The sequence below is a fragment of the Limulus polyphemus genome, unplaced genomic scaffold (genome assembly GCF_000517525.1).
Source record: "Limulus polyphemus unplaced genomic scaffold, Limulus_polyphemus-2.1.2 Scaffold3011, whole genome shotgun sequence".
Classification (NCBI taxonomy): domain Eukaryota; kingdom Metazoa; phylum Arthropoda; class Merostomata; order Xiphosura; family Limulidae; genus Limulus; species Limulus polyphemus.
In genome coordinates this window covers 855-14,136 of record NW_013668621.1, presented here as the reverse complement: position 1 = coordinate 14,136, position 13,282 = coordinate 855, and the positions used below count along the sequence as shown (strand labels likewise).

Below are 13,282 nucleotides of genomic sequence, written 5' to 3'. Positions count from 1 at the left end.
GATCCATCCATAGTAAGTGAGGTAATGGTAAAGAATGGCCATAAAATGCAAAACTGAAAATTTGCATGGACCTAATGAGCCTCCATACCAATTTTGGTGAAAATCCATACACACCCTGAGAAGTAGTTACATGGACAGACAGTACTATTATATATATATATATATATAGAGAGAGAGAGAGAGAGAGATAGATAGATAGGTAATTACCTTATTGTGATGCACATAACATGGAAGGATTATGCTACACGTAATTTCCTGTATGTGGTACATGTAATTAATTAACACATGCATACCGAGGAGAATTATACTGCATATGACAGAATACTTTTCTTATCCAAGGGTTATATATATTTTCACACCTGAAAATAGTCCTTTGATATGGTTGACAACTCAACAAGTGCAACATGAAAACACCTATATGTATGTGTGTGTGTACCTTTATATACTTACAGGTATTATAGAAGTTATGTGAATTTAACAAATAAAAGCAAATGAGCATAAAACTCACCATCTTCTTACCCCTGAGGGTATTTTATACTTCACACAATGCATTTTGTATTTCTGTATATTTCATATTTTTAATCTTGTTGTCTTAATTATTATACATATATTATGAAAAATGACTATAATATTGTAAATTTAAATATTTTCTAAAAGATCTAAATTGTATGAAAAATTATGTCTTGTATAAACATTAAAAAAATTAATTAAAACTTTTACTAACTCCACAAGAAAAAACAAAAACAAACAGGATTCCTGCAAAGGTTTTCTGTGAATAGGTTACACAAGTACATACATGTATTACTAGTACTAGTGTATCTATTCAAACAGCACTGATTTATAATGAAAAACAAAATAAGAAACACACATATTCCAAGTATGCAAACAAAATTAATACATGAACCAATTCTTATGAAAGTTTGTAGCTACTAGCTAGTTGAGTGTTTATTTAAATGGACAGATATTACTTCGATGACACAGGATCTTACCTGATGTATCCATAACTTCTCCTATTGTAATTCTGCAATATTGTAAAAATATATACAACATTAATTTTAGAATGTGAAATTTTGTACTTACATGCATTTGTGTAACACCTTTTTTTTTTATTATATTACCAAAAACTTATTCTTAGATTCCATCAGCTTAGTTCATGCTTTAGTAAGGTACTAAGAAAAGAACCCGATACAAATATTCTTTCTGCAATTTTATTTAACAAACTCGTGGCATTTAAGTTAAATGAACCTTAACATCTGAACATATGACTATTGTAACTTATATATATACCTGAATACTTTCTTGACTGACTTGAGAAATTCCCATTTTAATCAGAAACAATAAATGTAGTTGATAATATGATGTTATTGCATTATAAATGTTCCCATAAACACACTAAAATTAAAGATATTATCTATAATAGAAAATAAAATAATATTTTAATTTGTATAATCCAAATTTATAATCAAAAAAAAAAAAAAAAAAGGCTTAGCAAAATGAGATTAATTTTGTTTCCTTAACTCAAAAAGACAAACACCCAGTATATTTTCTTAGCAAATTACCTAGTGTGTTTTATAAATATTTATATATAAATACATTTTTGGAAGAAGCTTTTCTACAACTTGCTTACAAACAGCATATAGGTGAGCATGTATATCTGTAGAACAAGTTTAAAAAAATTAATTACATATTTGGTTATTTAGTACACTCACTGTAGAAAAGTGCATTTTGTTGTTTTTAATTAAAACTTTAACAACTACTTATGTACAAATATTTAACATAGTTTAACTATAATAAACACAGAAATTCAACTTTAAGGATTACAAATAGCTTATTTTGTGAGTATTATTGGTTTCAGTGGTGATAATAAAGACAAGGATAAAAAATGACAAAGAAAAAAACAATGTAAAATAAGTCAATCAGAAAAAAAAGACAAAATAAAATTACAAAACAGGTAAAAAAAAGTAAAAAAAAAGTTCTATATTTTAAGAATGCTATAAAATGAAAAATTCTGAAAGTTAACATTTTCCTAAACTGAAAATGTATTTCCAATAATACTTACCTCCGCTCACACTATAGCTATTTCTCATTTTCCAAGGTTTCCACTCTTTGCCCATCTAAGCATTGAAAACACTTGCTACAGTCTTTTATACCCCACTCAAATGCCCAAATTCAATGCACCCTCTATCTAGGTACTGTATATAAGCACCTCACTCAGATAATATAATCAGTTTTTTGAGACATAAACCACCTTTTAGTGGGGAGGTAGGGTGTGAGAGTGTTAGCAGAGGTAAGTATTATTTGAAATACATTTTCAGTTTAGGAAAATGTTAACTTCCAAAACATACTTACCTCTGCTGACACTATAGCTAGAATCCCACGTTGAGAAGACAGATGGGCCTGGGGCCAGTACAGGCATGAACCATACAGAAAGCGTCTATATGGAACGAAAGTGTACCAAGATAAAGACAGTACAGGTATGCTCTTCACCAGAAACTTAGTTCCTATATCAAAGGTGGTATAGAATACGAGTAATCATCAGTATAGGCCAGCCCCAACCAGATACCCGAGGTTCCACATCTCAGGGTTGGAATTAAGAGGTTGTGGTACCTATATCCCACGTTGGTGACTAGGGCTGTTGGACTGCAAAGTTATATATACTTTTGATTGGATTCCAACCTGTAGCCATAGAGTGATGCGTTTCGCACCACCAGAATCCCAATGAGAAAGTAAGCAACACTGAACTGGACAAACTTTCTCCTCGATGTGAAAAAGTCCAAAAGGCAACAGCCCAGGCTCAGAACGACAGGATCGTGTATGCTGTACTGAACCAAAGGAACAGAAATCATCCGGTCTGAAATTATGAACATTCAACCCCCAACCTAGTGGGCAAAGAGTATTCCACTTTCCCCTGGAATTATGGAGAGAACATGGAACCTCTGCTCAACCAAAGACCTAGGATGGGACCACACCACATTCAGTATTATGAGGAGATAGTGGACCTTTGTCCATGAACAATATACAAAAATGACATGTACCCCCCCAACCAGATAGCTTCTTGTCAAATCTGATCCCGAATTACAAGTAGGCTCCTGAGGAGGCTGGTGCCACTCCTACTGTACTGACATCTGGAAAAAACACCCAGGGACCTGAGTAGGAGGGTCCCCAACTTTGCCGTCTTCTACAAGAGTGGAGGAACACACACAAACAATCAGGATGAAAAGCCTTTGTCCACCACCCCAGCAACTGGAGACTGAGGTGGTTAGAACTCCCAAGCTCCACTAGTAGAGTTTAGGGGGGGTATATGCATTGACGAGTCCTGAGGAACAGTTCTTTGCAAACTGTGAACCAAGTTTCTTACATTTTTAAAAGCAAACCAACCCCGATTTACTCAACCTGAAGATCTGTAGGGATGGGCAGGATCCCCTTTAGCTTTACTCATGATAGTCCATGAGTGGCAATCCATAATAATCAGGTAATACCATCAGATAGGTGCCTAGATGGCCTTATGGAACACCCCATTTCAACAGAGCCTGTTGCAATCTGTAGAAACTATAGTGAAAGTAGTTACTAGTGCAGAATTGAAAAGAGAAAGGTTACTTGCCTGGGCAACACTCACCACAGAGTGGGATCCAGTGAAATGATAAAGGGTCCCTGGAAAAAAAAAGAGTATATGATTGAGGAAAATACTCACCTCTGGTAAAACATTTTTAACAGATGTGGTCAAATTAACTATTAGGGTTAGTCAAAAACTCTCAGAAGAGGAAACTGCCAGATCATGTAAGTACTGTGACGAAAAGTATTAGTAGTAGTCCACATACCAGACTGCACAATGTCTTCCAGAGGTCAATTCAACTGGGTGGTTATTGATATAGAGATATGATAAATCTGGGGAGATGATACATAAAAGTGTCCACTCCTGTAACTATAATCCATTAAAGGCCTTGTGAATAAAGTTACAAAGCCACCATGTTAAGATAATGGGATACGAGTCTCAGGAAAAAGAAGGATTTCAATGAATGAACAATTGATTCCTACTACCTCAAAATGAGTTAGTACAAGCTACATAACTCATGAGGATCTAACAGGACATAACAAACAGTCGGGATTGGAGCAGTAACAAAGGTGAGAAAAAGGCTAGCAAATGTATTGGTGAGAAGGATCTTTCCCTTACCCTAGCTGTCAGAGTCTTAGGAAGGAAATACCTATTGGGGTAAATTAGTACAAATGTGGAAAGAAAAAGTCCAAACCACATGAATTGCAAATAACTTCAACTGATGACATCTAAAAGTCAACAACAACAAAAGACACAATATAAAACAACTGTAAAATCCCAATTCGGTAATTGAAAATGTCATCAAGGTCAGAGAATATGATATTTGGAATACTAAAAGATAGTGGATGAGGATGCTTTATATAAAGCCACTATAAGCAAAGCAAAAGCCCTCACAAATACCAAAGTCATAAAATGGGATATGGTAGATACTTTAAAATGAAAATGGTGAAAAATCCTTTTAATATATCACTGACAATAAGTATGCCATTTATGTTGATAAATGGTTGTGGTTGGCCTATGGAAAGATTTAGTTAAGTACGGAGAAACTGTAGAAGTTAAACCCTTATGTTGGGCAAAGGACTGCATAACTTCCAAGAATGAATATTGAGTTTCCGAACATCTGGATGGAGAATGTCTGATTGAGATTGTCTCTGAGACTGCCAATGTGCAAGAGAAAGATATACCTATAGATACCAAAGAAGCATAAACCAGATTTGAGCTGGTCAATGTGGTGCAACCAAGTTAACTCAACAGGGAATGGAGTGAACCATAGTCAGAATCCAGGTCAATAGCTGAATTGGGGGAAAGACATACAGTTGTAAACCTGTCCAGTCCTGACTAAATACATTACTGCCAATGCATGACGTAATGGAGACCAAAATTGAGATCAAATTCACTGAAAAGCCTTGTAATGCATCAACCATTCTGTCAGAAGAATCCAGTTGGACTGAGACAAGTGATCTGCAGTTAAATCCACTCCTGGAACATGACATGCTAAAACACTGATACAATGGAAAAGAGCCCATAGAGAAGATCCAAGGTCTCGAGAATGTGTGCCTCCTTGATGAGAAATCTGAGATACCACTTGAACCTCAGCCCGGTGTACTGTAAGGAGTTTGAGAATGTTGATATGGAGGGTAGACTCGTCTTCCATCCAAATACCTTGGAACTCCTGACCTTGAAGATAAGTTCCCCATCTCTGAACAGATGCGACTGTGAACAGACGGATCTTTGGATGAGGTGGTGGAATGGTTACCTTAAAAGTATTGTTGTTCCAATCTAATCACCATTCCCAATCAACTGTGTTGCTCCTGAGTAAAGAGACAAGATTTCCCAAAGAATTGGAATGCATGATCCATTGGTCATGCAGTGACCAATGAAGGGACCTCCTATGTACTCATCCCAAAGGAAGAAGAGGCTCAAGAGCTGCCAACATCCCCAAAAGAGAAAGAATCATCCATGCATTAGAAAAAGGAGACATAAGAAAAGCCTGATGGCTCTTTCCCAGGTTTGAGCCCTAATAGTAGTTGGTTGAGCACAACTGAAATAAGTATTGAAAAACACATCCAGATGTACGAGATATTGCGTCTGTGACAGAATAGATATCTCCCATTGAATAAGGAAGCCCACTTTTGAGGCTTCTGAAAGGAGAATCTTAAAGTGTTGTTTCTGCTAAATGACGGGATGGCGCTAGAAGAAGCCAGTAGTCTATATAATGATATGTGTACAGGTCCAAGGAATGCAGATGACAAGAAAAAGCTCAAACAACTCTGCAAAAGACATAAGGAGCTGATGCAAGATTAAAAGGTATAGCCCTGAACTGCAGAACCTGACCTTTGTGCATAAATCAGAGAAACCTCCAGGAAGATTCCACTGTGGGAATATGGAGATAAGCATCAGTAACATCGAACGTAGTCATCCAGAGCCATGATGCAAAGTGTCATCACAGGTTGAGAAAGGATTCCATAGAAAAGAGAGGAGAATCTAAAATTGGTTGAAATGATGATTGGATGCCAATCTCCTGGATTCTTGGGTACAATGAATAATCGGGAATAACATCCTGGGAGAACTGTACCAACCCTCTCTACTGTCCGTTTGGCTAACAACACTCTTATAGCATGGGAACGAAGCTCCACTCATTGTGAATATGTTTGAGGTGAAAAGGCAATAGGTTGTGCAGATAAAGGTGGAGGAGATGTAAATTGAATGACCAACCCTGAATCCAGAACTTGGACTTCCTATGGATCCCTGGTGAAAAACTACATATGTCCAGAGAGTGATGTGAACATGCTCCTACTGCTCCCTTGCCCACAGGAGAGACACCAATGCTGTTGTTGAAAAAGAAGGAAGTAAACAAGTTGGATGAAATCTTTATACTAATGTCTCCGGAACTCCAGCAAACAACGTGGAACGAAAAAAGAGAGCTTCCCGAAACTCCCTGAGGGCAGAAGACAGTAAACGAGCACCTTCTAACAAAGAACCTCTGCCCAATAAATCTCAACAGAAGAAGTCAGTTTGACTGAGGTAGACATCAGTAAAATCCCAACTTCATCCTCAATTGTGGAGGGAAATATTGATAGGCTTCCAACAAAAGTTAGATTGAAAATAAATACCTCAGGACAGTCGTGAGAGTAAGACGAATCTTAGAACTGTGATCTGTTTAAAGTGATCACAAGTTACAATCAAGACCCTTCCCCCCAAGGTCCAAAAGGGGAGTCCATTCGTTGAGAATCTAAATATACCTCCTCTTGGTGGTGATAAGCCAAACCATACTGTGCTGCTAAATGTGGGGGATAAGGCATAGCTATCCCATCGCGTAACTGAGTGACAAATCTCCCAACCTGAACAGCAATATTAGGAGGAGGAAAAACCAAGTAGTCACTTATTGTCCTTTCTGCGGAAGGGGTAGAGTCAAATGCAATAGGAGAGACACCCAAAACTCACCAACCTGAGTAACCAACTGAAGGCAAAGAGGCTTGAGGTGGCTGATCAAAAAGATCCTCTGTTGAGGCCGACTTAGTAAAAGAAGGAGGAGCCAGAAAAAGCGAGCCTGAATCCTCCCCAACTGGTTCAGGTGATTTGCAAAAGGCACCTCAGAATGCCCCAGAGAGACATCCATGTTCTCCATATATGTGTGTCCATCTCGCAACTGATTATATCACAGACAGCATCGATTGAGAATGACCCCTCTCCCAGTCATTGACAAGCATACGATAACAGAGGTGGAAGAAAAGAGGTCTGAGAAGCCTCCATAGTAGAAACATTAACTCGAGAATTCATACCCATCAGTACATTTTTTTATTATTACTGTTATTATAATTTAAATAATTTATAAATAGACAAAGATACAACTGTAGTTACGTAAACCATGTTTAACGTCACAAGGTAAGTTGTGTATAATTACGGCACTCCTATTTAGAGAAACCCATGGCAAATGCTTCATCGAGAAAAACTTATTATATTATCTGAGTGAGGTGCTTATATACAGTGCCGGGAGAGAGGGCATTGAAGTTGGTGGATAATTTTGTAAATTAGAATTTACCAAGGGCATTTGAGTGGGGTATAAAAGACTGGAGCAAGTGTTTTCAATGCTTAGATGGACAAAGAGTGGAAACCCTGGAGATCTAGAAATAGCTATAGTGTCAATAGAGGTAAGTATGTTTTGGAATAAGCATTTTACTTTTTATTATCACACAGATGCATAAACCCTGTAAGACAAAGTAAATTACCCAAACAAGTAAAAAAGTAAAAAAAAAGGTTTGTTTACATGGCTTCAATAACTGGCTTAAGCTGTTAAAAAAGAGAAAGAGAGAGAGACTTGTATTCCAGATCAGACCAAACAAAGAAAGGCCTGATCTAAAATACCAAAACTAAACTCCCAACATCATTTTTGAGATAACTTGCTAAACTAAAAATGAAACTCTGTTAATATGCCTAATCTGTAATGTAGTAGTTCTGCATTTTGCATTTTAAATATTAACAGAGCTTTATAGGCAAATAGTATATTATAATAAAATTTAAAAATAGATCTTACTTATATGATTTACAAACACTATAACAAAGAAATGTAAAGTATACAAGATCATCACTCGAAGTTCATAAATTTACATCTTTGAATACATACCTTTCTATCACCAGGGGCTGGAGAATCAGAGTTCACTGACATAGTATGAGAAGTTGTTTGGACAGACCTATTAATAATAATAAAAAAAGCTGGACTTTTAGAACATAAAAATAATTGTTTAACAGATTATATTACAATTAAAGTTACCGATCAGTTTTCAAGTTTTCTTATTTGTAATAAAGTTAAAAACCACTGAAAATATCCAAGATATCATTATATAATTTCTTTAACTGAAAGTCCAGAGCCGGCCTTAGTCATTTTAGAGCCTTAAGTAAGGTACAAAATATGGTGCCTCTTATAGTAATCAACAATAAAACAATATGATGGAATCCATTAATCTAGTATTAAAATAGATCGATGTGGTCCACTCGTTAATGCGTAAACCATTTTGTTTTGAAGTTCTGCAACTTCATCACTTATAAAAATATTTATGCTGGTCCCTTATAGCAAGGAGGCCCTAGACAGCTGCCTTGATCTGAAGTCTTAGTACTGGCTTAACCCTAGATAATACTTATATATTTATATGTAAGTATTATCTTCTATAAGTATCTAACATATATACTTATATATATGTACTGTATTTTAACAGATTTCATTCCAAAAAAATAACCCAGACTGCTATGATGATTTCTCACTCTGTTAAGCATTATATATGAAGTTGCTTGCATTATTTTTAGGCTTGAATACATACTACATGTCCATGTCAAAAAATTCTGAAATATTTACAAAAATATACATATATAGAAACATGTACACTATTTTAAGTACTCATATGTACATATACATCAGGGTTACAAAACATGTCATTTAATCAGTCCTGACCAGCTAGAAGGCCCTGGGCCAACTAGAATAGCAAAAGAATAATCTACTCAGCCCAACATGGTCAATTAGAATTTTAAGTATTCTTCTTATTTTACCTCAACATCAAATATGCATTTCTATTATTTTCCCCTAAAACCATAGTTGTGTTTTTGTGTCATGATAGTATCTTCCCTATTCAATCTCTCAAATGGAGCCTCTAGCTTTCTGGGGATCCCTAGCCTATTTTTGATTATTATGGGAAATCACTATATGCCCAAAATAAAAAAGGAGACTCCTGGAACATGTGAATGCCAGGATCAATCCAGATGAAGTGTGATAAATATTAACAGTTCAACAGAGAAATATCTGACTTTTTGGTCAGTTTTAAAATAGCAACCTTAAATTGTATTTTTGTGTTCATCTGATTTAATATAAAGATTATGTACATTCCATGAGTGATATAATCAAATAACTCAATTAAAGTTTTGTTTAATGTTACACATATATATATTTTCAATTGTGTCTTTCTTTCAAAAATTATTTCTGTAATTGATAAAAAGGAATTAAAAAAATATATACATGTTCTTGGAGTGGACCAATTAGAAAATTTACAAATTTTGGACCCTGATATATATATAACACACACAGCATACATCAACATACCTATCCACATACACAATCTTAGTGTGTGTGTATATATATATATATATATATATATATAAACAAGTAACAACAATGTATTCACTAAATTAGATGATAAACTTCACTTTTATTGATGTATATTAAAATTAAATACTTCAAAAACCCACATGAACTATTTCTTTATATTTAATTCAACTGAAAAAAACAATTCACCTTTTAAATTTGTTATTACAATCAACTCTATCATTTTCAAACTCTTGATGAAAACAAATCATAATAACATTTATAAATACATTAATATAAATTATATCTCAGCACTTTATGGTTAAGGCTGTAACTATATGGTACCTAAAAAAAAAAATTCAATTCAAATTCCAATTACTCCTAAACTTAACTTAAGTACAACAAAATTCAAGAATAATAACTAAACAAAATCTTAACAGCTACTTACGCAGGCGCAGCCGAACACCAATGACAATGTCGTTATGGTTTAGGCTAGTGACAGTTGTGTCGTATTATTGGTATTATGTATACCTAAATGTGACTTGTGTATACGAACTAACATGATGCATTGATGGGGAGAAAGAGTAAAAAAACACACTTCTGTATAAATTGTGATATTGTAAAATTAATAATAATAATACACGAAAGCGGTCTAGAAAGCGTAGAGCTTTATCGATCAGTACTTTTGAAGCATTTGTCGACCGTTTCGTTTGTGTAATAAGGTTAATTCAAAACTAGCCAACTGGAAATACACTAAAACTTGTAACTAAAACTAAAAGTTACTAACGCGACATTTGTACATAATATAAACAAAATGGAGTATATTAAAGTAATCGCCCCCTAGCGGTTTCTACGTTTTGTAGCAAGATGATTCAGATTAATATATATTATTGTCGTTTTTATACATGATTAAATATTTATCTCCGATCTGTTGTAAGAATGGAGCAGATACTGAATGTTCAGTTTAATTTTCTCTTTCTCTTTGTCGGTGTTTATCTTTTGTTCCGTTTTCTTCTTTTTTTTCATGTTTGCTCTCGTTCAGTTGTTATGTGCTGGTTTTAAGTGAAATTAATTAAGAGGATGCGTTTTCAAAATGTTATAAAGAAACGCTTTCTTAAAACTAAGTAAATTAATTATTACAGATCAAATAAAGTATAAAAATTTAGAGAGAACATATCATTAGCCTGATTTCATCAGCTGTACCTCACGACTTTTATAGAAAATTTTTAAATGTAAGAACAAGAGATGCCTAAAATACACATATAAATGCATATATATATATATTTATTTTGCCATGTTATGGTGTTAGATTTTTTATCTCTAGAAGATTAATATTTTTTATACTTTAATAATTTTTGTTTCAGATAAATCAAACAAACAACCATATATAGGAGCTTACCCAGAGACCGGATTAATGAACAGTCTACCAAACTACAGTTTTCCTCCTTCCCCATAAAATTACAGACCCATAAAGAGTCAGGAAAAACGTTTCTAGTAGTCAATGACTTTATCTGCTGTTCATGATTTATAATTTCTGTTTTCTGATCCTTTCCTGAATATATCCTTTTACCAAATATTTCTTACAAGTGGAAAGCTCCTTGTTTAATTTATTTTGTAAAAATTTATACATTTATCACACAACTCTTTGCAACCCACTACGTTTACATTTTTTAGTCAAAAGTTGAACAAGTTATGAACACGAAAGAAAATATAAGACAAATGTGTTTCACATTTTACCAGTTTCAATCATACTCTACTAACAAATGTACTTCACATTTTTACCTGCTCAATCACACTCTACTAACTGACTGCAATGATTTGGAGAAATAAGAAATGATACTATTAATATATTGAGTGCTTTTTAAAGTTTATAAGATAGAATTGAAATGACTATCCACAACGTCAATGAAAAACGATTTTGTTTAATTAACTGTGATTTCAAAGAATGAAGCATAGCAACACGTTTAACAGAAATCCAAACAAAAACAACGAACCTAAAGCACTTAGCAAATGATTTGATGACTTAGCTACTATTATATGTATAAATTTGCTTCCAAATAACAAAATCCAAGCTAAGAGTACATGGTTTTAGGCAACGATGAATGCCTCCCCTCCCGCTCCAGTGGCTCAGCAGTAAGTCTGAGGGCTCATACCATTAAAACCCATGTTTCGATACTCATGGTGGGCAGAGCACAAATAGTCTATTGTGTAACTTTGTGCTTAACAGTAAAAAAGCAGCAGTGACATTCTTAACAAAGCTCATATATACACGTACAACAAAGGATTTTACTCATGTGTGAATGTGATTTATAATACACTTTGCTTTAAAAAAAGGAAACTACATACATCCATTGTTTTGATGGTTGTAAAAAACGAATATATGTTAAACATGAAATCACAAATAATATTCAACGTTAAACTGGTACACAATTAAAAGCATTTTATTTAGGCTTATCTATGGCTTTCAAAAAGTTGAAGACTCTACATGTTTCGACGTTACAACGTCATCCTCAGGACTTCGTTAGTATATAAGCCTGGCACAGGAAAGCCAGGTGATGATAAAGCGAACAGTATTTACGGTGAGTTTCGAGTAATTTACGATTCTGTTTCGAGCTAGTGTGTATTTTGCACTCGTAGAGAGCAAATTTATCGAGATTGTGAATCGCTGTGATTTATAGGGTGTATTATAAAGGTTGTTAAGTTTAAAGTGACGAGCAACGCACTGACTGTGGAATTACTGTGTACTAAAAGTTTGTATCGAGAAAGAATAAACTGGTTTAATCAAGAAGGGACTTGTATCGCTGAAGTTCCTCGGAAAGAATTTATACCGGAAATTAAGAAACAAGCAGATAAGTAACAATACTTATAAAAGCGGATACTCTGTTTGAAACTATGTCACCTCAGTGAAATTGATTGACACCATTTGTTTTGATTTTTTAGTTATCATGTAATAAAAAAGGAAGTAGAAGAAAGAATAACAAGAAATTCAAACTTTTTGTTATAATATTGTTGCGTCAGCGAGTCACATGACCACGTGACGCAACGTTTCTAGAATTATCATGTACTTTCGGGAATGCTCTAGTAATTGCTCGATGTAGGGTGGGCTGGTATATATAAAGGAGGGGAATGTGAGGTGGGTAGATAGATAGTGAGTAATTGATCTGCGGTCGGAGTATTATTGACGTTCGTTGCTATAGCGTTTGTTTAGCGCGATTGTTGAGTGTATCGGTTAAGTTATATTCGGAAAGAATAAACCAGTTTTATTAAGTAAAGGCTTGTGTCGCGTAAGTTTCGTCGGTACGAAGTTACGGAAAATAAGTTAATTAAAAAACGGAAACGTAACAATATAATATGCAATGCCTTCTTTTTTCTTGGTTAACTTTACGATGGTGATAATTTTTTTAAGGTGAAACCTACTATCATTCATAACATTAGAAAATGAGAACAAAAAATGAACAACTATAAAAAGTATATTTAAAATCATATAATAAAATTTAGTTGTTCGCTTTAGAATTATTACTGACAGAAACTGCATATTACAGCTAAGGAAAACTTGAATCAGATATTTCAAATGTTTATAATACCTAAAACTTTCTAGGTGCTTTCGAAGAATATTGTATTTAACAATTGTTCAAGTAAAATGCTTTAAATATATTTAA

The 13,282-nt window shown here is 34.3% G+C and overlaps 1 protein-coding gene across 1 annotated transcript in view; it reads right to left on the bottom strand.

Annotated features, from left to right (window-relative positions):
• Window positions 1-10,410, bottom strand: part of LOC106468447 — an 81,791-nt gene extending 71,381 nt beyond the window's left edge. Inside the window, exons 1-3 of the mRNA XM_022396784.1 lie at window positions 10,072-10,410; window positions 8,178-8,244; window positions 990-1,021 (exon numbers count right to left, since the gene is read on the bottom strand). Of these exons, the coding sequence (XP_022252492.1) occupies window positions 990-1,021; window positions 8,178-8,219 (74 nt within the window). The 5' untranslated portion in view covers window positions 8,220-8,244; window positions 10,072-10,410. The remainder of the gene's footprint in view (window positions 1-989; window positions 1,022-8,177; window positions 8,245-10,071) is intronic.
• Window positions 10,411-13,282: the final 2,872 nt, after the last annotated feature.